Source organism: Gobio gobio, assembly GCF_949357685.1.
Source record: "Gobio gobio genome assembly, chromosome: 3".
NCBI classification, from domain to species: domain Eukaryota; kingdom Metazoa; phylum Chordata; class Actinopteri; order Cypriniformes; family Gobionidae; genus Gobio; species Gobio gobio.
In genome coordinates, this window is record NC_137099.1 from 66,220,911 (window position 1) to 66,245,078 (window position 24,168).

The 24,168-nt window shown below is 41.7% G+C and overlaps 1 protein-coding gene across 2 annotated transcripts in view; it reads right to left on the reverse strand.

The window, feature by feature from the left end:
• LOC307123799 (deoxynucleoside triphosphate triphosphohydrolase SAMHD1-like) overlaps positions 1-11,263 on the reverse strand; it is a 30,197-nt gene extending 18,934 nt beyond the window's left edge. For both annotated transcript variants that reach the window (XR_013816210.1, XM_079812518.1), the window contains exons 1-5: positions 11,086-11,263; positions 8,444-8,538; positions 7,589-7,749; positions 5,240-5,355; positions 5,043-5,114 (exon numbers count right to left, since the gene is read on the reverse strand). Coding sequence is in view for 1 of the 2 variants with exons in the window: in XM_079812518.1 (XP_079668644.1) it covers positions 5,043-5,114; positions 5,240-5,355; positions 7,589-7,749; positions 8,444-8,538; positions 11,086-11,239 (598 nt within the window). In the remaining variant the exon portion in view is untranslated. The remainder of the gene's footprint in view (positions 1-5,042; positions 5,115-5,239; positions 5,356-7,588; positions 7,750-8,443; positions 8,539-11,085) is intronic.
• Positions 11,264-24,168: the final 12,905 nt, after the last annotated feature.

Below are 24,168 nucleotides of genomic sequence, written 5' to 3' on the forward strand. Positions count from 1 at the left end.
TAGTGGTTATGTTTGGGAAAGTGTCTGATCGGACAAGATCATACCCTTCTTCCTTTCCTTTCTTCTCATCCTCCTTCTTTACTTTCCGTTATTCTGTATATACATGTATTCTTTATTTAGTCGTATGTAATCGTAGTATCAATAATTATTAAAACCATTGTATCCATGTTTTGATTGTCATTGTTGTTGCTCACAAAACACGAGTCCCTTTAATGTCAGATCTAAGCTACAAGCTCTTAAAAGTGTCTTTGAAAGCTTTAATTAATATCATAGTTCGGAAAGTTTGTCCTTTGTGGCCAAGGGGACAAACTTACCGAAAATCGGGTAGAAGACCTTGTGAGAGTTGATAAGGATTGTACTGCTCATTCGTTAAATGGAACAGACCAGAGGAATTAATAATCCACTCCTTAGAGGTTATTCTGTGATTATTTATTATAGATATATGGTTAATTGCAATAAATTGTTGTTAACTATATATATATATATATATATATATATATATATATATATATATATATATATATATATATATATATATATATATTGCATAAGTATCTAGGTTAGGTATTCCCCTTTTTGGGTGATTTTGGAGATTTATGATTAGATTATAACCTGTTATGATTAATCATAAATCCCTAAATATTAATACCCATAATTCCCTATTGAGCTAAATTTAATTTGATAATATATGTAACCCTAAAACGCAACAGTCTTTAGCAAAAGGCACTATAGACAGGTCCCATGTAGGAATCGTAAGGGGGCGAGGTGGATATAAAAAACGGAACACCAAGTCGTTTCTGCCTACAGATTGGCCAGACACATGAGCATGGTTCCCTGCTATGGTTGCCACATAAACTTTGAGCATGTAAGGGGGTGCATCCCTTATCAGGCAGCTCTTGCATCAAATACAGCACCAGTGAAATGTCACAGGTTGCTAGGTCTTCGCTGTGGGCTGCACACCAGCCCGAGAATACGGGCCATTTAAGGGCTTATAGAGGCATCTTGTAGATGGGGCCCCAGCCTTGATAATGGTGCTCAATAACCTCGCTGGGAGGCTCGTAGGCTCCTGCCGAGAGGCCAAACATAGAAGGCCCACAACTCAGGTTGGGGGTGCCACATTGTACCTTATGCTTGGGAAAGAAGGTCCTTCCTCAGAGGAATTGGCCATGTCAGCAGCTGAATCATCTCGGGGAACCATGACTGGCTCTGCCAGAGAGGGGCCACCAGAAGGAGTGTGCCTCTGTCTTCCCTGAAGGAGCAGCGCGACTGGAGGGAAAGCATACAGGATGAGGTTGGCCATTCGTGGGCCAACTCATCCCTGTCCCTCAAAAAGAATGTTGGGCTGTGAGAGTTGTCTTCTGAGGTGAAGAGGTCAACGTCTGCCCTCCCGAATATACTCCAGATTAAGTTAACTGTCTTGAGATGGAGCCTCCATTCCCCTGGGGCCACAATGTCCCGAGACAGCATGACAGCATTGGTTCTGCCCGGCACGTGTGATGCTCTCAGCAAGCACAGGTTGTGATGGGCCCAAAAGAGGAGGCATCTTTTCAGTTAGTACAAAGGCCTCAATCTGAGCCCACCAAGGTGGCTTATGTAGGACACCACTGCCATGTTGTCTGACCGAACTAAGATGTGGTGGCCTTTCAGCTCTGGCCTTCCCAAAAAACTGCTAGCATTTCTAGGCAGTTGATGTGTAGCCATTTCTCTGTGCTCGTCCAGGAGCCGGTTGCTGGCCTGCCCTTGCACAGAGCTGTGTTGGAGGCGTCCGTCGAGACTACCTTCCTTCTTGGAGTTCTTCCAAGGGGCCAGGGCCATGATACAGCCATGGTCCACCATAACATGAAGGCGCCCTAGCCGCCAAACGTGCGTGCAGCAGGCCCAATGGAACTACTGAGGAGGTGGCCATCATTAGACCCAGCATCCTCTGAAAAATTCTGAGGGGACGTGAGACCCCTATTTTGAACGATGCCGCGAGCCTCTGAATCGATAGAGCGCTCTCTGTCACCAGCCAGGCATGCATTTGGGCCGAGTTGAGAACTATTCCAAGGAAAGCGATTTGCTGGCTGGAAGACTATGTTGATCTTGAACCCCATGCATTTAAAATGGTTGAGGAGCAAGGATCTGTGAGCTTTCAGTTCGGTCTTTGAATGGGCCAAGACAAGCCACACAGTAAAATCCCCAGTGTTAAATTAACACTGCTCAGAGCACATATGGTCCCACTCTACAGAGTGTTAAAGTAACACTGAATCAGTGTTAAAGTTAATGAGATAATTGAGAGATTAATTAAGTGATGATTGGCCATTAGTGATGAACACCTGATGATAATGAGTAGAATCACTGAAGGAAAGAGAAAAATAAAACACAAGAACTACGACTGACTATAAAAAAGACATGAAATCTCTGAAGATCTCAGCAGAGGAGGATTAAACAACTCCACAAACAGCATTAGCAGCTTCACACATTACTAACCAGACTGACTTTATTTCTGTCAGACGTCTCTTATTGAGAATTAACAGATGTTTTGTTTGATTTTGTTGTGAAAATTGTTAGTTTTTAATTTGACCATCATGGTGATTAGTGTTTTCTTTAGTTGGGCAGTTTGATGACTTTTTAACATTAGTGTTTCTCTGGCTGCTGTAACTGAGTTTGCTATGGCAAGAAAAGCAAGAGTAAACACAATCAGATGCTGTCGGCTGCTCGATGTTGAGAATATGATCATTGAATAGTGATGTAATTCATCGATTCTATGACTGAGTATGAGCAATATACTATCAACTTTTTTTTATTGTGATTCTAGAAAAGATCCAACACGGTTTTGAAATAGATTGTACACTAATAACTTTTAACTCATGCGAGATTATCTCACACACAGAATTCAAGAATCTGCCTATGAATCTCAACAATGGTGACATGCTTCATGCCACAATGCATCCTGCCATAGATGAGTTTTGCGTGATGCACCCAGAATGCATTGCGGCATGTCACCATTGTTGAGATTCATAGGCTGATTCTTGAGGTCTATGTGTGAGTAAATCTCGTAGGAGTTAGAAGAGCTTAATGTGTGATGTGTTATAAAACCGCACTACAACACTTATGTAAACATTTTTTGATCATTGTTTAGTTTATCTGATGAAAACATTGCTGGATCTTCTGCCCTAGAGTCACAAGGTTACTATAATCAATGACTCTCAGGAGATCAGCAAATAAAGCCATTATATGATGAGAACAACTGTATCATAAACAACAAGCATAAAATTTATCTTGCTGTTCTCACCGTAACAAACAATTACAGCAGCCAGAGAAAAGCTTATGTTAACAAGTCAAGGGTCAAGAGCCCAACTAAAGCAAACACTGATCACCATAATGGTAACAACTTTTATTCAAACAACTTTTATTTTCAATAAATCATCAACATCTAAACCTCAATAAGAGCTTCTTTAGTCGTCTGACAGAAATAAAGTCAGTCTGGTTATTAATGTGTGAAGCTGGTAATGCTGTTTGTGGAGTTGTTTAATCCTCCTCTGCTGAGATCCTCAGATATTTAATGTCTTTTTAATAGTCAGTTGTAGTTTGTGTTTTTCTTTTTTCTCTTTTCTTCAGTGATTTTGCTCATTATCATCAGGTGTCATCACTAATGGTCAATCATCACTTAATTAATTTCTTAATTATCTCATTAACTTTAACACTGATTCAGTGTTACTTTAACACTCTGTAGAGTGGGACCATATGTGCTCCGAGCAGTGTTAATTTAACACTGGGGATTTTACAGTGCAGTCGTCAAGGTAATTCAGGATGCACATTCCCGTCTGCCTCAGAGGGGAGAGAGCCGCATCCATGCACTTCGTAAAAGTGCGTTGGGCCAGAGACAGTCTGATTGGAAGGACAGTAGGGTGGTAAGCCAACCCTTCGAACGCGAATATGTGGTGGGGGGCTACCTGGATATGTAAAATATAAGGAAAGTAAGCATCTTTCAGATCCACTGAGAAGAACCAATCCCCTTTGCAAATCTGCGAGAGGATTTGTTTCAACGTTAAAGTCGAAGGTGCAGGCTTCGCAGGCTACTGAGTTTGCAGGCTTTTCTGGCGACTAAAAGCAGCTGCAGAACTGGAGCGCTTGGGCATGAAGTGACGCCTTACCTGCGATGACTTTTGTGCTGCAGTGAAACACTCTGTGAAACCATCCACTGCCGGGCTGAAGAGACCGGTGGGGGAGACTGGGGAGTCAAGCACAGCATCTTTGTCTGTTTCCTTAATCTCTGTTAAATTTAACCACAAGTGGTGCTCCAAAACCACCAAATTGGTAATTTGCCTGGGCAGTGGTCTCCGTAGCGCACAGGCCCAGATCCGTTGCGCTGCGCAGCTCTCTAAAGACAGCAGGGTCTGGGCCAGACTCGTCCATCAAGTGGAATAGTTTGGCTTGAAAAACCTGTAAGACTGTCATCGTGTGAAGGGCGGAGCCTGCTTGACCAGCTGATGTGTAGGTGTGTAGGTGAAGTGACCCTGCAGAGATTAGATTGGGTGGGCCTTTGCTTTCAGCCTAGGACCATGGGTGGCCACGGCTTCCTCAAGAGGAGGCAACTTTTCATAGACATTTTCTCCGGCACCGTCAATAGTCGTGAGGGCAGTGAAGGCTGAAGTGTGGATGTGGGGCAAGTACGTAGTGTGCCACGTCTTTGTGAGCTCTTCGTGAACCTCTGGGAAGAACAGTGCTGCTCGCTGACATTGTCCCAACAGGAACCATTCATTCAAGCACCTGCGTGTGGGATCCTCTATGGCAGACCACTCTAAACTGAGCTATTCGATGGCTTTTGATAGGATGTGGATCATCTCGGCATCCATCCATATAATTATATTAATTAATAATAAATTAAAAGACATATACGTCATACGTGCACATCAGATGTTATTCCCGTTCGAATTGGTACATGGAATCACAGACATCAAGTGATAAGAATTGTTACTCAAATGTGGTTTAGAAAACTAGTCCCGTCCGAATAGAACTAATGACATGAGTAAGAAAGGTGTGTGTCCACAGAGACTTACCTTTTATTTGTTTAATTTTTTTGGTTTCAGGAATAACCAGACCATCAAATACATGGGATCCTGGACCATGACCTAAAAAATAAAGAGACTCTTGATACTTCTAGGTATGATTATCATAAGTCTGTGCTCATTTGACGAGGGTTTGGATTTGTTGAGACTCAAATAATATTATTTTCACTTTCCATAATCATACTCACCCAAGTCGTGACACAGTCCAGCGATCTGAACACACAGGAAATCCTGTTTGGTGATTTTGAGCTCTGGCTGATTGTCATGAAGAATCTTGACCAGACAAGCTGCTAAATACGCCACACTAACACACAAACAAACACACACACACACACACACACACACACACACACACAGTTTACTAGTAAAAACATTGAATCTAGCAAAAAAAAAATGGTTTTATTAATTTACAGGTGCTGGTCATATAATTAGAATATCATCAAAAAGTTGATTTATTTCACTAATTCCATTCAAAAAGTGAAACTTGTATATTATATTCATTTATTACACACAGACTGATATATTTTAAATGTTTATTTCTTTTAATTTTGATGATTATAACTGACAACTAAGGAAAATCCCAAAATTCCCAAAATTACAATATTACTTAAGACCAATACAAAGAAAGGATTTTTAGAAATCTTGGCCAACTGAAAAGTATGAACATGAAAAGTATGAGCGTACAGCACTCAATACTTAATTGGGGCTCCTTTTGCCTGAATTACTGCAGCAATGCGGCGTGGCATGGAGTCGATCAGTCTGTGGCACTGCTCGGGTGTTATGAGAGCCCAGGTTGCTCTGATAGTGGCCTTAAGCTCTTCTGCATTGTTGGGTCTGGCATATCGCATCTTCCTCTTCACAATACCTCATAGATTTTCTATGGGGTTAAGGTCAGGCGAGTTTGCTGGCCAATTAAGAACAGGGATACCATGGTCCTTAAACCAGGTACTGGTTGCTTTGGCACTGTGCAGGTGCCAAGTCCTGTTGGAAAATGAAATCTGAATCTCCATAAAGTTGGTCAGCAGAAGGAAGCATGACATGCTCTAAAACTTCCTGGTATACGGCTGCGTTGACCTTGGACCTCAGAAAACACAGTGGACCAACACCAGCAGATGACATGGCACCCCAAACCATCACTGAGTGTGGAAACTTTAAACTGGACCTCAAGCCACATGGATTGTGTGCCTCTCCTCTTTTCCTACAGACTCTGGGACCCTGGATTTTGCAAAATTTAGACGCTTCTGACGCTGTCTGTTGTTCAAGAGTGGCTTGACACAAGGAATGCGACAGCTGAAACCCATGTATTTCATACATCTGGGAGTAGTGGTTCTTGAAGCACTGACTCCAGCTCCAGTCCACTCTTTGTGAATCTCCCCCACATTTTGAATGGGTTTTGTTTCACAATCCTCTCCAGGGTGTGATTATCCCTATTGTTTGTACACTTTTTTCTACCACATCTTTTCCTTCCCTTCGCCTCTCTATTAATGTTCTTGGACACAGAGCTCTGTGAACCGCCAGCCTTTTTTGCAATTACCTTTTGTGTCTTGCCCTCCTTGTGCAAGGTGTCAATTGTCGTCTTTTGGACAACTGTCAAGTCAGCAGTCTTCCCCATGATTGTGTAGCCTACAGAACTAGACTGAGAGACCATTTAAAGGCCTTTGCAGGTGTTTTGAGTTAATTCGCTGATTAGATTGTGGCACCAGGTGTCTTCAATATTGAACCTTTTCACAACATTCTAATTTTCTGAGATACTGAATTTGGGATTTTCCTTAGTTTTCTGTTATAATCATCAAAATTAAAAGAAAAAAAATGTTTGAAATATATCAGTCTGTGTGTAAGGAATGAATATAATATACAAGTTTCACTTTTTGAATGGAATTAGTGAAATAAATCAACTTTTTGATGATATTCTAATTATATGACCAGCACCTGTACTAGCATGTCATGTAAAAACATTAGCATCAGAGAACTGTGAACGTGCAAATGTAGTCAAATTATTGAAATATTAACTTTAAGGGCCAGATTTACTAAAAGCTTGCACCCGTGCAAACCCTCTTTTGGTGTTAAAAAACTACTGTCAGGATTTACTAAAGACACGCAGTGGAAAAATTAGTGCTGAAAATGGGTTATTTTAGCATCTGACCTTATTGCATATGCATTTGAAGGAGTTTCCCTTTCAGACGCAAATGCATGAGAGGAGAGTATTTAAATGAATCATGCAAGGTGATTTGCACTCGTCAATTAGTGGTGTTTGCGCCATTATTTACAGCCCCCAAAAAAGCACATCTTAAACCAGACGCTAACAGGTAGATTGCGTTGGTCAATATGGAAATGATCCAGCTGTGTTCACTAATTTGCGTGTGCGTCATCAGTAGATCACGCGCAGAACTTTACACTCCCATCTGTGCTTTTTTGGAATTGCGCTCTCATGCTAATTTGACATGATTAGTAAATCTGGCCCTAAATCTCTACAGCTATTAACTTAAATATAATTACTTAATCAAACTAATATTTTTGTTCTGAGTATAATATCTCACCCAAGTGAGTGTTCGAAGCGATTGTGAGAAGCGCCCGGAAACACCAGATATGTTCCTCCGAGCTGTTTTATGTGCCGGAGTCTCTGAAACTGAGGCGTATCTGTGATCTTCACCAGCAGGGGGTGCAGCTCAACGTGACCATGAATGGGGTCGTTAAAAATCTACAGGATACAAAGCACACCAGTTCATCGCACGAACATTCAATGCATTTTGTGACTTAGCATGTACAAAAACCATGTCTTTGAAAAAATGTATTTTCTGACACAAAAACTCCTTTTGTGAGTGAATTCCCAGAGCAGTTCATGAGTGAAATGAATACTGACTGGTGACATGAGTAATCGAATCATGTACTCAACCAATTCTTTTCAAACAGTGATTAATTTAGGAATGAAGTGCTGCTTGTTTGAGTTTGTTTTGTTGCAAAAATTAGTAAAACACACATTTATGCCAATTCTCCATGAAAGGTGCCTTCTGTTATCCACAAAATGAAAAGGACATTCATGCTTATGTCCACAAAATGGAAGAAACTTACACACAGACACCATGTGAGGCGTGCATTTCATAGTATGAGCACAGTGAGAGCACTGAGATTACACTTTTAGCTCACTCTGACCTCACATTGTGACCACATCATGAGTATCTTGGGAGCTCACGGGGAGATCAATGAGAGATCAAATTGTTTACTGGGTTATTAGCATGAGTAATGGGTTATTAGTTAACTGGGTTATGTTACATGAGTACGTAGCTTACCTTCATTTGTTCTTTTGAGAAGTCTAAGGAGTATTTCCTCTAAGGAGTAGCATGAGTAATGGGTTATTAGTTAACTGGGTTATGTTACATGAGTACGTAGCTTACCTTCATTTGTTCTTTTGAGAAGTCTAAGGAGTATTTCTTCAGGATGTCTTGGAATTCATCCTTAATAAGCTCCCATAACTGTTGTTTCTCAGGTTCTGGAAAAGCAGGACATTTTATATATCCAGTGTAAAATCGCTCTGGTTACTCGCATAGGCGCAGTAGCACTGCAAGCTACGCAATGCTTGTTGGCATTATCTCAGGGAACCGAGGTTACATTAGTAACCAGAGAGTTCCCTTATGATACAGTTCACTTACATTGCGTCAGTGTTTTCTGACTCTTATGGGGAAAGTACTGCAAAACGCCATGCTAGCACAGAATGGAAAGCCGTCCTGCATGTCCGTAGTCTGGGGAGCTTGATGCCATGTGCCCCATGGCAGGCAAAAAAACCCTAAATGTCCGATAAGACAGGCTTAGGTCCAGAACCAGAAACCGTGGGGTATGACACCATTAGGAAAAATCCCTGAGAGTTGGGGGCGACTAAGCGGAAGGTGGTCTGGGCCTCCAGTGCCTCCAGTGCCCAGAACTGAATAGAGGGTTGGGAGATGGTTGCTTTGGGGGTGGTCCGGCCTCGGCAGGATCCGGCATTCTCCTCTTCGTGCCTGAAACATCAAGGCTGCTTGGGATGCTCAGGATCCAGCTCTAACCTCTAGCCTGACACCTGGGTAATGAGTAGCACTAAGATGCACCTCATTTCGCCTTCGCCTGGGGTTAAGCGGGTACGGGAGCAAGCTTGACGCGGTGCTGAGTCAGCTACGACTTGGACAGACTCAAGGGCGTTGGAAGAACTGGCCAGCTTTGAGAGGAAGTGGTGCATCGCCTTTGACGACTTCTAGGCTGCTGGAAAATGCTCAGCGAAGCCGTCCACTGTAGAACCAAATAGGCCTGAGGGAGAGACTCGGGAGTCGAGGAGGGCTGTCTAGTTGGTGTCCTTGATCTCTGGCAAATTCAGCAATAGGTGGAGCTCGAGGACCACCAGGTTGGCCATGGCATGACCAATTACTTGAGCTGTAGACTTTGTGGCATGCAGGGCAAGGTCCGTAGCACTCACAGTGTATGCTCTGGACGCAAGGGCAGATGTAGCTATGCGCGGCTTTAGAGGGATGGGCTGCTTTGGTCTTCCAGCCGAGGGCTGTGGGTGGGTAGAAATGTAAAATGGGGAAGTTTGGCGTACCCTTTTTCTTCCATGGTGTCAACCGAGGTGAGGGCAGACGAAGAACAATAATGAATACGTGTTAAGTAGGAGGCGTACCATGGCTTGGTCAGTTCTCTGGGAAGAACAGGGCTGGTCGCTGACAGCGCCCCGGCTGCAGGAACCATTCATCGAAGTGGCTGCAGGTGGACTTCTCTGTGGCCAACCACTCCAAGTCCAACTCTATTAAAGCCCTTGTAAGGATGTGGATGAGTTCTGAGTCCAGTCGAGGCCTGACTGTGTCTGTCTCTTTAAGAGGTGGGGGGCCGATTCATCACAGGAGTTCACCCAGTCCTCTGCCTCAGAAGCTGCCAGAGACATACTGTCAAAATGATTCTCGGAGCTGCCCAAAGAAACCATGCTCGTGAAAGAAAGCGTTCCACGAGCGCAGCAGTGCGAGACTCATGCTCTCGCAATGAGAGCAGCTGGTCTCTGTGAGTGCAACCTCGGCGTGGGCCGATGTACTCTGTGTGCTCATCCGAGGTTTGCAGGGGAGCCCTGCACAAGCCACACTTGTGGTACGACATTTTGCAACAAATGTCACTTGAATCTTTAAGATGAGAAAATGTGCTCTTTTGAATGTTCGCTGGATGGCCGCATGGGAGAAGCGCGGAATCAGCTGCAGCTACTTGAGGCTTGTTCTATGGCGAACAGAAGGCTTTTCTTTTCTTCGGGGTCAGTGAGATGATCTTCACACATGAAGGAGAAAAATTCATACTTAAATGTGTTTTAGCGCGACTGAAATAAACAGTCAGCCCCGCCAGTTTTGAAAAGCCATTTGTCTGTGTAGGTGCACAGACGTAAATCATCAGCATCATAAGCATCAGAAAACACCAACACAATGTGATTGTACCATATTCAAAAGGGAAATATATTTTAAATTATTTTATTTCCTCAGTTTGTAAATGCAAGAAAGCATTTCAGCAATGCATTTAGAGTGTGTATGGGGCAAGACTGCACTAGAAAAGTGCAGCTTATATTTGTGTTCATTTTATCGCTAATATAAATGTTTGTATACAAACTATGAACAGTACAGTTTTCTAATTTAATATTTTAGCAGTGGGACTATTTTTAGGAAAGTAGTTCAAGTGGATGAAGTTGGTTATGCCCTTCTGACGTAGTTTCTGTGGGCGTTTCTCTTGTCAACAGCTTCCTTATCCTTGTTAAATCTATCACATTCACTGGTTTTCTCAAGTCAAGTCAAGTCAAGTTGCGGTCCAAAGAAACAAATAACTTCTTATGTATTAACTAAATCCCTTTGACTTGAACAATAATATTGTGCTGAACTTGTTTTTTTATTCCTGGTTTGTTAATTATAAGTAACAGATGAATATTACTCTAAACACATGAACATCATCACATGAACTTCAGTCAATTATTTATACACATTATCATATAAAAGTGAGCTGTTTACATGAACTGCAAAATTAAATCATGTATGTATTCCCTTACCTTCACTTTCTTCATAGGACTTTTTTAGATCTTGGAGATTTTTTCTGTGATCAGAGAGAGTTTTTTTGGTTTGTTCAGATCGAAGCATCTTCACTTTTGTCTTCTTTTTGTGGGTTGTTAAAAACTGAGGCAATACAGATCTGTACAACTGCATACAGATTTCATAAATCCAGCAACTCAACTCGCTGGATTACGTGATGGGGAAAGTCATTGTCATGAAACTATGAGGGTGTGTCTCAGACAAACGTTGAGCTTTAGTGAAGGGGAATGAGTCGGATCAGAGTGACTGCTGCTGAAAACACATTCACGAGGTGCTGATCACACAATATTTACTGTATAGTTCATGTGTATGTATTTGTCTTACAACATTGGTAGGGGAGCTTGTTAAGCAAATATATGCAAATGTAATGCAAATATTACATAATAAAATGTGAATGTTAAAGGGATAGGTCATGCAAAAATGTACATTTAAGTCTTCCTTTACTCCCCTCATGTCATTTCACATGTGTATGAGCTCCTTTCTTCTGTGAAAAGAAATGTTTTTATTTATTTTATTTTTTTTTAAATGGGATTCAGTGTTTCAACCAACATTCCTCAAAATATCTTATTCTGACTCAAAAAATACATGACAGCAGTGATATAATAGTTATATAACACTGTGATAATGCTGGATTCAGTTGTTATATCGTTTTTTTATATCTTTCCTTTTAAACTTTAGTTAAAATTAGGTGTGTCATGTTAGTTGATGTGAGGTAATGTCCTGAAAGACATAAGACACACAAACACTCCTCTGAAATACACACCTGAGCAGGTTCAAACCGTAAGGAGTGTTTAAATGATCACGCACATAAAATTATTCTGTGGTTGACTTTAATGAAGTATGAATAGTCAGACAATATTTGTTTGAAGAACAGGTGGAGCAGCTTCAGATGATGAACAGATGATCATTGTTTGAGCTTTCACAGTTTTACACGTCACTCACTGATTCAATAGACTTTGCTAAATAAATATTTAAATTAAAGCTTCTGTGTCCTTAAATAAACAATATAGTTACAAATATAACTAGATTACAACACGGATTTACAGAATAAAACGTGCAAAGGGGAAAAGCTTGTTTTCGGATCTCTTCTCTCACAATTTTTTTCTTTCTTTTTTTCTTACTTTTCTAGACACAAAATAAGATGCTCTGTTTGTAATTATAATACTAATATATTTTTGGCTCCATTGATTCCTGTGGTTTATTATAACATTGAATCTCTCATAAAACATTATTAAATTATTAGAGCTCAGAACACTTAAATTATATTCAGATTAACCAAAATGTTGCATTTTATTTATGTATTCATAATTTACATTTGCATTAAAATATCTTATTCATAGCACAGATGGCCTTAAATGGCACACATGTACCTTTATAATCTCAGTACAGACTCTATGTGAGCAGTTAAAGAAGTCGTCATTCAGATTCACCTGAGGCAGATTAAACAGGTCAAACCAGGTTTCACAAGAACAATGAAACATTCAGTGTTTTGAAGTAAGTGAGTCCAGTTAATCGTGTTCTTCTGTTCATGCAGGAACAGATGAGCAGCTGATCAGAGCTTTCATTTCCATTCATAAACACTTTCACTGTCACTTCAGACTTTGTGTTTGCTATTGTGTCATTTAGCAGAACAATTATTGAACTAAACATTCAGTTAAATAAAATGACAAAGAAAGAAAACAAAAAATATACTGTGCAAAACGTACACTCTCAAAAATAAAAAAGAGTACAAAATGTTACCTTTTTAAAGTACAAGTGGCCATCCCTGGGGTGGTACCCTTAAGGCAGAGGTCTCCAAACTCGGTCCTGGAGGGGCAATGTAGGCCTTGGCCTTGAAAGACACTGATTATCTGGTTCAGGTGTGTTTGTTTTGGGTTGAAGCTAAACTCTGCAGGACAGTGGCCCTCCAGGACCGAGTTTGGAGACCCCTGCCTTATGCTGCGTTCACACCAAACGCGAATAGAGCGTCTGGCGCGAGTGATTTCAATGTTAAGTCAATGGAAACGCGCATTGACGCGCGTCTGGAGGTCTAGCGGCGCGAATTGGACGCGAATTGAGCGTCTTGCGCGATACGCGCGTTACACGCGAATGGGGCTTTTGTGCATTCACGCGTTTGAAGCGAATTCGCGTCTGACGCCCGAGTTGAACATTTTGGAACTTTGGCGTCAATTCGCGCCGCGTTAACCAATCAGGAGCCTGCTTGCTGCTGTCACGTGGTAAAGTGACGTGTATGAGAAACCCTGCATAAATTAAAAATAGTACTATTGTGTCACAAAATGTAGTTTTAAGACTTTTTCAGGTGGGAATGTAGTTGTTTAAAGCTCAAATCTGTGGTTTATTTATAAAGAGAGCGCCTATTTAAAAAAAATAATCTTGTGTTTTTGGAGTTGTGAGATCCAGGCGATCACCGGGCAATCACTGCTCATAACCCCGGCGAAGGCAGCCTTTCCTCGGCCAGTCCTTCTGCCGTCTGCCGCTGGCTCTGATGTCCTGTAGTGGTTTGTTTTGTGTAGATCTAACGGCCGAGCTTTGCTCTCATGAATCTATAATTTGTTGTCTGCCAAATCGTTTTGACTGAGGGCAAAGAGAAGTTTCATAACTTTATATTTTAAGGATATTTAAATATACATGTAGTGAAGATAATGTAGTTGCCTGGACCACATTTGTGTGGCTATTAATGCTTAATATATATGTTTAATGAAAATGAAAAGAGGCAGAGTGGTGTTTTATGACATATTTCTCCTGGAGTGCCTTGAACGCGCGTCAATTTCGCCTCAAACGCTCGATTTCTACGCGCGTCCAATTCTCTGCGGACGCGCGAATGCATTCAAAATGTTCGCGCGTGAAACTAGACGCGGTAGACGCGATTTTGACGCTCAATTCGCGTTTGGTGTGAACGCAGCATGCGTCTAATTGAGCGTCTGGCGCGAGTGATTTCAATGTTAAGTCAATGGAAAGGCGCGTTGACGCGCGTCTGGAGGTCCCACGGCGCGGAAGGCGCGTTTCGCGCGGCGCGAAGGACGCGAATCCGCCTCATTTGCGCGTCCAGTTCGCGCGAATGGCGCGAATTGGACGAGAATTGAGCGTTTTGCGCGTTACGCGCGTTACACGCGAATGGTGCTTTTGTGCATTCACGCGTTTGAAGCAAATTCGCGTCTGACGCCCGAGTTGAAAAATGTGAACTTTGGCGTCAATTCGCGCGGCGTTAACCAATCAGGAGCCTGCTTGCTGCTGTCACGTGGTAAAGTGTTGTGTATGAGAAACCCTGCATAAATTAAAAATAGTACTATTGTGTCACAAAATGTAGTTTTAAGACTTTTTCAGGTGGGAATGTAGTTGTTTAAAGCTCAATCTGTGGTTTATTTATAAAGAGAGCGCCTATTGAAAAAAAAAAAATCTTGTAGTTGGAGTTGTGAGATCCAGGCGATCACCGCTCATAACCCCAGCGAAGGCAGCCTTTCCTCGGCCAGTCCTTCTGGCATCTGCCGCTGGCTCTGATGTCCTGTAGTGGTTCGTTTTGTGTAGATCTAACAGCCGATCTTTGCTCTCATGAATCTATAATTTGTTGTCTGCAAAATCGTTTTGACTGAGGGCAAAGAGAAGTTTCATAACTTTATATTTTAAGGATATTTAAACATACATGCAGTGAAAATAATGTAGGAGTTGCCTGGACCACATTTGTGTGGCTATTAATGCTTAATATATATTTTTAATGAAAATGAAAAGAGGCAGAGTGGTGTTTTATGACATATTTCTCCTGGAGTGCCTTGAACGCGCGTCAATTTCGCTTCCAGCGCTCGATTTCTACGCGCGTCCAATTCTCTGCTGACGCGCGAATGCATTCAAAATGTTCGCGCGTGAAACTAGACGCGGTAGACGCGATTTTGACGCTCAATTCGCGTTTGGTGTGAACGCAGCATTAAGGGTACATTCTTGTATCTCTAAGTCAGGGGTAGGCAAGTTCAGTCCTAGAGAGCTGATGTCCTGCAGAGTTTAGCTCCAACCCTACTGAGCCACCACAGAATAATGCTGCGTTCACACCAAACGCGAATTGAGCGTCAAAATCGCTAGGGGGCCGCAGTGATCCTCCAGGTGGGCCGCGAGATAACTTAAAATGAATTTGAATATATTAATATAATTCTTTAATTTTATTATTGATACGTTAAATAATAAAAGATAAATTATATACATTAAAAATATAAATTAAAACAAAGAACCACCTCTCGCACTGTTAATTTTCACAGCAAATTTTGATTTAGTTTTAGTCATAGTCTTTTGACTAAAATGCCATTTAGTTTTAGTCATATTTTAGTCACCTGAATTGTTTTTAGTTTTAATCTACACAGTAAAATCCCCAGTGTTAAATTAACACTGCTCAGAGCACATATGGTCCCACTCTACAGAGTGTTAAAGTAACACTGAATCAGTGTTAAAGTTAATGAGATAATTAAGAGATTAATTAAGTGATGATTGACCATTAGTGATGACACCTGATGATAATGAGCAAAATCACTGAAGAAAAGAGAAAAAAGAAAAACACAAAAACTACGACTGACTATGAAAAAGACATTAAATCTGTGAAGATCTCAGCAGAGGAGGATTAAACAACTCCACAAACAGCATTACCAGCTTCACACACTACTAACCAGACTGACTTTATTTCTGTCAGACGTCTACAGAAGCTCTTATTGAGAATTAACAGATTTTTGTTTGATTTTGTTTTGAAAATTGTTAGTTTTTAATGTGACCATCATGGTGATCAGTGTTTTCTTTAGTTGGGCAGTTTGATGACATTTTAACATTAGTGTTTAACATTAGTGCCATAACAAACAGATACAACTGTCAAGAAAAAAACGTATGTTAAAAAGTCAAGAGCCTGACTAAAGCGCACACTGATCGCCACAATGGTAACATCAAATCAAACTATTACTTTCAAATAAGTAATCAACATCAAAGCCTCTGCTTAATTCTTAATACGAACTTCTGTAGATGTCTGACAGAAATAAAGTCAGTCTGGTTAGTAATAAGGGAAGCTAATGTTGTTTGTGGAGTTGTTTAATCAGATCTTGAGAGATGTAATGTATTTTATCTTCAGTTGATTTCATCCAAGGCTGTGGCTGGAAGTAGTTCTTGTGTTTCTCTTTCCTTCAGTGATTATGCTTGTTAACAGCAGGTGTTCTTCACTAATACAAAATCATTGTTCAATCACTTAATCATTACCTCCAACACTGATTAAGTGTTACATTAAACAGCCTGTAGTGTGCACACTAAGCAGTGTTCATTTCATCTGGGCAAATCCATGTGGGGCCTACATGGAAACTGGGTGCAAAACTGGCTGGGTCCCAGTTATAGCCCAGGTCAAACCCATTTGGGCCCCACATGGCTCTGCTGGCTGGGCTTATTTAATTTCAAGTAATGAATATGTTTTAATGGTTTTAGTGAACTATTATAACCCTGATACTTTATTGAATTTAGATTAGATTAGATTCAACTTTATTGTCATTACACAAGTACAAGTACAAGGCAACGAAATGCAGTTTAGGTCTAACCAGAAGTGCAATAGCAGCAAGTGCAGGATATACAATGGATGCGTAAGTGCAGGACATGGATATGTACTGAATATGTATAAATATGTATAAATAGAGAGACGTTATTACTATAAACAGAGCTGAATTTACAGGTGAATATGTACAGTGAATAAATATACAGATGGCTATTACTATAAACAGAATTTACAGGTGAATATGTACTATGAATACAATATACAGATGGCTATTACTATAAACAGAATTTTACAGATAGAGGTATACAATAATATGTTAGGCTAATATGAGGAATAGCAGTGGATTAAGGTAGTGCAATAAATTATGGACAGAGCTATCCGGAAAAAAAAAAGTGTAAAGTGCAGTGGAAAGTGGTTGCATATTACAGTTAGAAGTACAGTGCAAAATGCAAATGTAAACATTGGTACTATAAATACAGTCGGCAGTGCAAATGAGCATAATCCAGTTAAGATATGGCAGTGTAAGATGCATATGTAAACAGTTGTTACTGTGATAAACAGTCGGTAGTGCAAATAACAAAGTGAAGGAAGATGTGAGGTAGGAGAGTTATCAGTTTATGAGGGAAGTGGATCAACGGGGGTTTGAGTTCAGTAAAGAGACAGCTCTGGGGAAAAAACTGTTCTTTAGTCTGCTGGTCCTGGTCCGGTGGATCCTGAAACGCCTGCCGGAGGGCAGGAGAGAAAACAGTCTGTGGGCTGGGTGAGAGGAGTCCTTGAGGATGCTGCGAGCTCGATGCAGACAGCGTTTCCTCTGGATGTGCTCGATGGCAGGTAGTGGAGTCCCTGTGATGCGCTGGGCAGTTTTCACCACCCGCTGCAGTGCCTTGCGCTCCGCAACAGAGCAGCTCCCATACCATACTGCCACACAGTTGGTCAGGATGCTTTCTATTGCGCAGCGGTAGAAGTTCACCAGGATAGCCGAGGAGAGCTGATTCTTCCTCAGTGTCCTCAGGAAGAAGAGGCGCTGGTGAGCCTTCTTGACCAGGCTGGAGGTGTTGGTCGTCCACGACATGTCCACCGAGATGTGGGTCCAAAGGAATTTGAAACTGGAGACACGCTCAACAGCCATTCCATTGATGTGGATGGTGTCGTGTGTGCCTCTTGACTCCTTCCTGAAGTCCACGATGAGCTCCTTCGTTTTGGTGGTGTTGAGGAGCAGGTTATTTTCAGTGCACCATGTGGCCAGGTGCTGGATCTCCTCCCTGTAGGCGGTCTCATCGTTGTTGCTGATGAGACCAATCACCGTAGTGTCGTCCGCAAACTTGACGATGGAATTAGATCCATACACAGGCTTGCAGTCGGCGGTGAAGAGGGAGTAGAGAAACGGACTTAGCACACAGCCCTGTGGTACGCCAGTGTTGAGTGTGATGGATGTGGAGCAGGTGAATCCTGAACGAACATTCTGGGGTCTGTCAGTTAGGAAGTCCAAAATCCAGTTACACATTGAAGTGTTGATGCCCAGGTCTCCAAGTTTGGCTATTAACTTGGATGGGATGACAGTGTTGAATGCTGAGCTGAAGTCAACAAACAGCATGCGTGCATAAGTGTTCTTATGGTCCAGATGGGTGAGCACAGAGTGCAGTGCCATGGAAACGGCATCCTCTGTGCTCCTATTGCTGCGGTAGGCAAACTGGTGTGAGTCCAATGTGGATGGTAGAGAGTCTTTTAGGTGTTCCAGGACCAGCCGCTCAAAGCACTTCATAACGATGGGTGTGAGTGCTACAGGGCGGTAGTCATTAGGGCACCTCGGGTTAGAGTGTTTTGGCACTGGCACAATGGAAGTGCGTTTAAAGCATGTCGGTACAGCTGCTTGGGCAAGAGACAGGTTGAAAATGTCTGTAAAAACCCCAGCGAGCTGCTCCGCACATGCCCTGAGAACACGACCAGGGATGTTGTCTGGTCCAGCAGCCTTGTGCGCGCTGATCCGGCTCAGTGCCTTGCAGACATCTGTGGTGGAGAGTGTGATTGGTGGGTCAGCTGAGGGTTTGAGCTTGGTGGCAGTTTCTCTGTTGTCTCTTTCAAAACGAGCGTAAAAGTAATTTAGCTCGTTCAGGAAGTTGACATCAGTGGCTGCGGGGGTGGAGTGGGGGGGTTTGTAGTCACTGATGGCCTGGATGCCCTGCCACATGCGTCGAGGGTCAGAGTTGGAAAAGTGACCCTCTATCTTTAGCTTGTAGCAGTGCTTGGCCTTTTTGATGCCCCTCTTCAGGTTAGCTCTGGATGTACTGTAGGCTTGTGCATCACCTGATCTGAAGGCAGTATTGCGTGACTTCAGCAGGAGTCGAACTTCCCTGTTCATCCAAGGCTTCTGATTAGGGTATGTGGTGATCTGTTTCTGGGTTGTAACACTGTCGATGGTGGTATTGATATGATCCAATACAGAGGAAGTGAATGAGTCAATGTCCGTGTGAGCGCCACTGGTGGCTTGAGAAGCAAACATACTCCAGTCTGTGTTTAGAAACCTTTCCTGGAGTGTGGAATCTGCCCCCGCAGGCCACACCTTGATGGTCTTCACTGATGGCTTCACACGGTTGATGAGGGGTGAATATTTGGGTGATAGAAACAAAGAGAGGTGGTCTGACTGTCCTAGGTGGGGGAGGGGTGTCGCAACGTAAGCGCCAGCCATGTTTGTGTAAACATGGTCTAAGGTTTTGTTTCCTCTGGTGTGGCAGGAAACATGCTGGTGAAACTTGGGTAGCACTGACTTTAGGTTTGAATGATTAAAGTCACCTGCAACAATAAACGCAGCTTCCGGGTGATCAGTCTGTTGTTTACTGATGGCTGCGTGAAGTTCTTTCATAGCAAGCTTGGCATCAGCATCCGGAGGAATATAGGCCGCAGTGATAATAGTGGAGGTGAACTCCCGCGGTAGATAAAACGGTCTACATTTAACCATGAGAAACTCCAGGTTAGCTGAACAATGACTCCCAACAATAGCAGAGTTTGTGCACCAAGCTTTGTTAATATAAATGCACAATCCACCCCCTCTGCTCTTCCCGGAGCCATCTAGGGTTCTATCCGCCCGGAGTGTGTGGCGTCCCGCTAGCTCAATAGCGGTGTCCGGTATTCCGCTGTTTAACCAGGTTTCAGTGAAGATTAGGACGTTACAGTTCAAAAGTTTCTTACTGTGTGTAATGCTGAGTCGAATCTCCTCCATTTTGTTCACTAGCGATCGTACATTGGCAAGGAAAATGCTGGGTAAAGAGAGCCGGTAAGGAGTTAGCCTTAGCTTAGCTCTTAGACCTCCACGCTTACCACGCCTTTGTTTACGATCACAGCGCCGCCTTCTAGCACTTCCGCCTGGCCGGGCAGAGCGCATCGCCTCGGGCGTCCTAGCGATCTCAGGAAGGAGTTGAAGATTGTCCATAAAACTGTCGGAAATTCGCAAACCAATATCCAAAAGCTCACAACGGGTGTACGATGTAAAAGCACAACTGTTCTGTACGAACAGACCCGAGATGAACAAGAAAAATACCGCAAAATTGCAGAATCTGGAGAGACGCTGAGCCTCGCGATCTACTCGCGCCGCCATCTTGGTCATCAAATTTGTGTCAAATACTGGTCTTTCCCCCTGACTATTAATTACATGGGAATTCAATTAAATACAGTTTATTGTATAAGAAAAAACGAACAATATAATGCGTGACTTTTAATTATAAACAAGCTCGAAATACACATTGACTCTTATTTTGAAATGTCTGCACCTTTACTATAGCAGTTGCAGAATGCTTCAAGTTCAGGAGATAAAATATGCATTGTTACAACCGTCTAAAACATATTACTATATAAACATTGTGAAGTAAACATTGTCATTATTCCTCAGCATTAGTTCATAAACAATTTCCTAGCATAATAAATGTGTGCTATTCATTGATTGTGAGCCGCTCTGGAGCGCTGGATTGGGGATGTGTGAGCCTGTAGGCCATGTGTTCTCCAGCGGTCAGATCAGCACGTTCAAATAAAATGTGCACATCTGTTACACAGGACATCAGTTCTGACTGGATCTCTTCCCTAATCGACCCTCCCTAACATTTTTGTCTCGTTTTAATTTTTTGACGAAAAAGACAGTTGATTTTCGTTTTGTTTTTGTCATCCAACACTAGTTTTTATTTAGTTATCGTCTCGTTTTCGTCAGTGAAAAAAGGTTGTTGACGAAAATTATTCGTCAACTAAATTAACACTGCATGACATTTAATAACTTTTTATATTTTTATATTAAGCCTTAAATTTCTGTATTATTAAGGGCGTGGCCACTTGAGTGACAGGTGGATTGCCGTTGCTGTCACTACTAGCTATTTGTCTGCTGTCTGTTAGCTTCAGCCACTCCACCTGTTAGCTCCTCTTTGCCCATTTTCAGTTATCCGGGTGACGGATTTAAGTTATCTGAGTGACGGATTCTCTGATTGTTTTGGATTCGGAGCAGCCCAAGGCGTTCCTAATCGGTGTGTGTGAACACTGACTGAATGGCAGCTCAAAACACCCCAACCGCTTCATGAACACAGGATACGCAAACTACACATTACAGTTGGATAAAGCAAACCAGTGTTGCTAAAAAGTTTTGATGGATGATGGTTGTAATGAAGGTAAAGACGATTGCAGTGACATACATTAGGCACGCGCGTGTCCATTATAATTGATGCGCAAACCGTGTATGTGCGCTCTCGGATCATTGAATAAAGTTTTGTTTGGATGACGTCATTTTGCAAAACTCATCCATAGCTCCCAGAATGCATTGTGGTGTAAGAGTCAGTTTTGGTGCTAAGACAAAAGCTGAGATACATACCTTAGCAATTGAACAATAAAAGTCACTAATCTTGAGGAAAAGATCTCACAGAAACTGTGACAACACCCTGACAAACATTCCTCCCCCCTCCCCATTTTGCCCTCTCCTTGTCCTGGTTTCAAGTCACCAAATGCAGATATATCAGTGATGATGTTATTTGTAAATTTATTGTTTTATCCTTTTCATGTTTGATGTCTTTTTAAAGGTCTCAGTGCGAATGGTAAAATGGTCTCAGTTTCACTGCAGTCACTGGTAGTATTAGAAAGATTGGAAAACTAATGAGAATTCAGTTCTCCTTTGAGTAGTCTCTTCAAAGATATCTGATCCACTCCCCCAAAACCAGGTGGGGGTGTTGCAAATATTTACAGCCCTTTTGTTCTGGTTGGAGTATTTAAGGCTGGATGTTCTAACTCTCTGGGGGAATATTCTGTAATCAGACCCCCCGTGCAAACTGCATGTAGATGTGCCAGACATGATGACTCTTTTAAATTATTTTCATATTGCTTTGCAATTGTGTTTTATGTTTTTACGCTGATCAGTTGTGTACCATGGATTCTTGTTTAAGTATTTACTTTTCCTGTCTGGCCAAAATAAATGTTAATCTTGATTTATTCTGTATCTTTCTGAAATCATTATTTTATTCATGTCCATGCGGGGTTTTGTAGGAGTTACCGCAGATCTCTCTGCCAGGGCAGGCCATACTGGGAACTCCATAGCGGGAGCATTGAGCCATGCATGAGGGAAAACCTGATTTCTGACCTGCCACTGCTATTATAAGTTGCAGTTTTCGTGACTATCACTAAAATTACATGTTTTAGAGGTAAGATAGTTCACCCTGCAATCCTCTGTAATATCAGAACTGACTAATCTGTGACCGTTAGAGCAAGTGAAAATCCGGACGCTTAGCCTATTTGAGACTCCAGGTCCCATGGAGGATATTAATATTTGAAAATAAGTGATACTACGAAAAATCATTGATCTAAATTAAATCGCAACTAATCTTCAAATCAGCTGATAAACTCTAAATGTAACACACTTTATGGAGTCAGATAGAATTGGAGTCAGATAAAATTATTAATGGAGTCAGATTTAAAATGAGATATCAATAAATTAAAAGAACTTCACCGAAAGGCTGAAAAGGCTTACACGCAGAATTCCTTTTGACCACGTCATTAGTTTTCGGTTTTTGGGCTAATGGATGGAATTTTACAGTGGCATGAAGCGTGTCACCATTGTTGAGATTCATGATTCTTGATGTATGTGTGTGAGTAAAATTCGCAGGAGGTCAAAGAGCTTAGTGTACAATCTGCTTTAAAACGTATTCAGCTTTTCTGATTAAAACCGTGCTGGATATTTTCTCAAGTCACAATAATACTAAGTTAATAGTATATTGCTCATACTCAGCCAGGAGATAGGTAAATTAAGTCACTTCACAATGATCATATTCTTATCATTGAGCAGCCGACAGCAACTGATTAATTTTTCTCTAGCTTTTTTTGCCACAGCAAACTCAGTTACAGCAGCCAGAGAAACTTTAACATTAAAATTTTGTCAAACTGCCCAACTTAAGAAAACACTGATCACCATGATGGTGAAAAACAAAAACATTTAAACACAAAATCAACAAAAAAAAAACTTTTAATTCTCAATAAGAGCTCCTGTAGACATATTACAGAAATAAAGTCAGTCTGGTTAGTAATGTGTGAAGCTGGTAATGCTGTTTGTGGAGTTGTTCAATCCTGCTCTGCTGAGATCTTCAGAGATTTAATGTCTTCTTTTATCTTCAGTTGATTTCATCTAAGGCTGTGGCTGAAGTCAGTTGTAGTTCTTGTCTTTCTGCTCGTCTCTTTTTCTGTTCTCTTCTCTCTTCAGTGATTCTGCTTGTTAACAGGTTTATTAAGGCTGAGATGACTCCACATTTAATCTACACAGATGTTGTGGCTCAGATAAGGTCCAGTTCTGGTTTATTTCTTTGATCTTGGCTGACATGTGGCATTGCTCTGGCCTGCTTGTGGCCCAGATCTGACAAACAGGAGTGGTCCACTCAAGGGCCGTCATTCCACGCAGCATGTGGGCCAGATCAGTATGCCACAAGTGCCAGATGTGGGCCAGATCTGGGCCGACACAATGTTGCTATCTGGGAACATCTGACTGACGACACATCCAGTGTTAAATTAACTCTCCTGGGAGTATATGTGAGACCACACTGTAACGCTCACTCTCTGGCTAATAACTTGCTACTATAAATGACTAGTTATATGCCAATCTATGGACCAGCGTCTCAGAAGAATAGATTCGCTGCTGAGAAAGATGCAACAACAACAGTGAACAGACTCGGAGAACAGTTTGGTTGAACACACAAAATGTGTATTTTGTTAGCAGCAATCAGAAAGTAAGTTAAAATCCATGTGAAAATTAAAACAGAAATAATAAAAATAAAATATTTTCACAATTGAAATTCTCTTTCTGACTTTGTATCACTCTTTTGCTTTCACAGGTGTCATTAACCTTTTCAATAAGGTAAGTTCTTTGTTCGTTGGCTTCATGTTGCAGTGCATTCTGGGAGCCATCAATCAAAATTCTTCCATGGCTCCCATCATTCATTGCTGTATGAATAAATTTCGAGCTTTACAAAGCTTTTTTTTTGTTTGTCACCATTATTGAGATTCCTACACTGATTCTTGATATGCGTGTGCG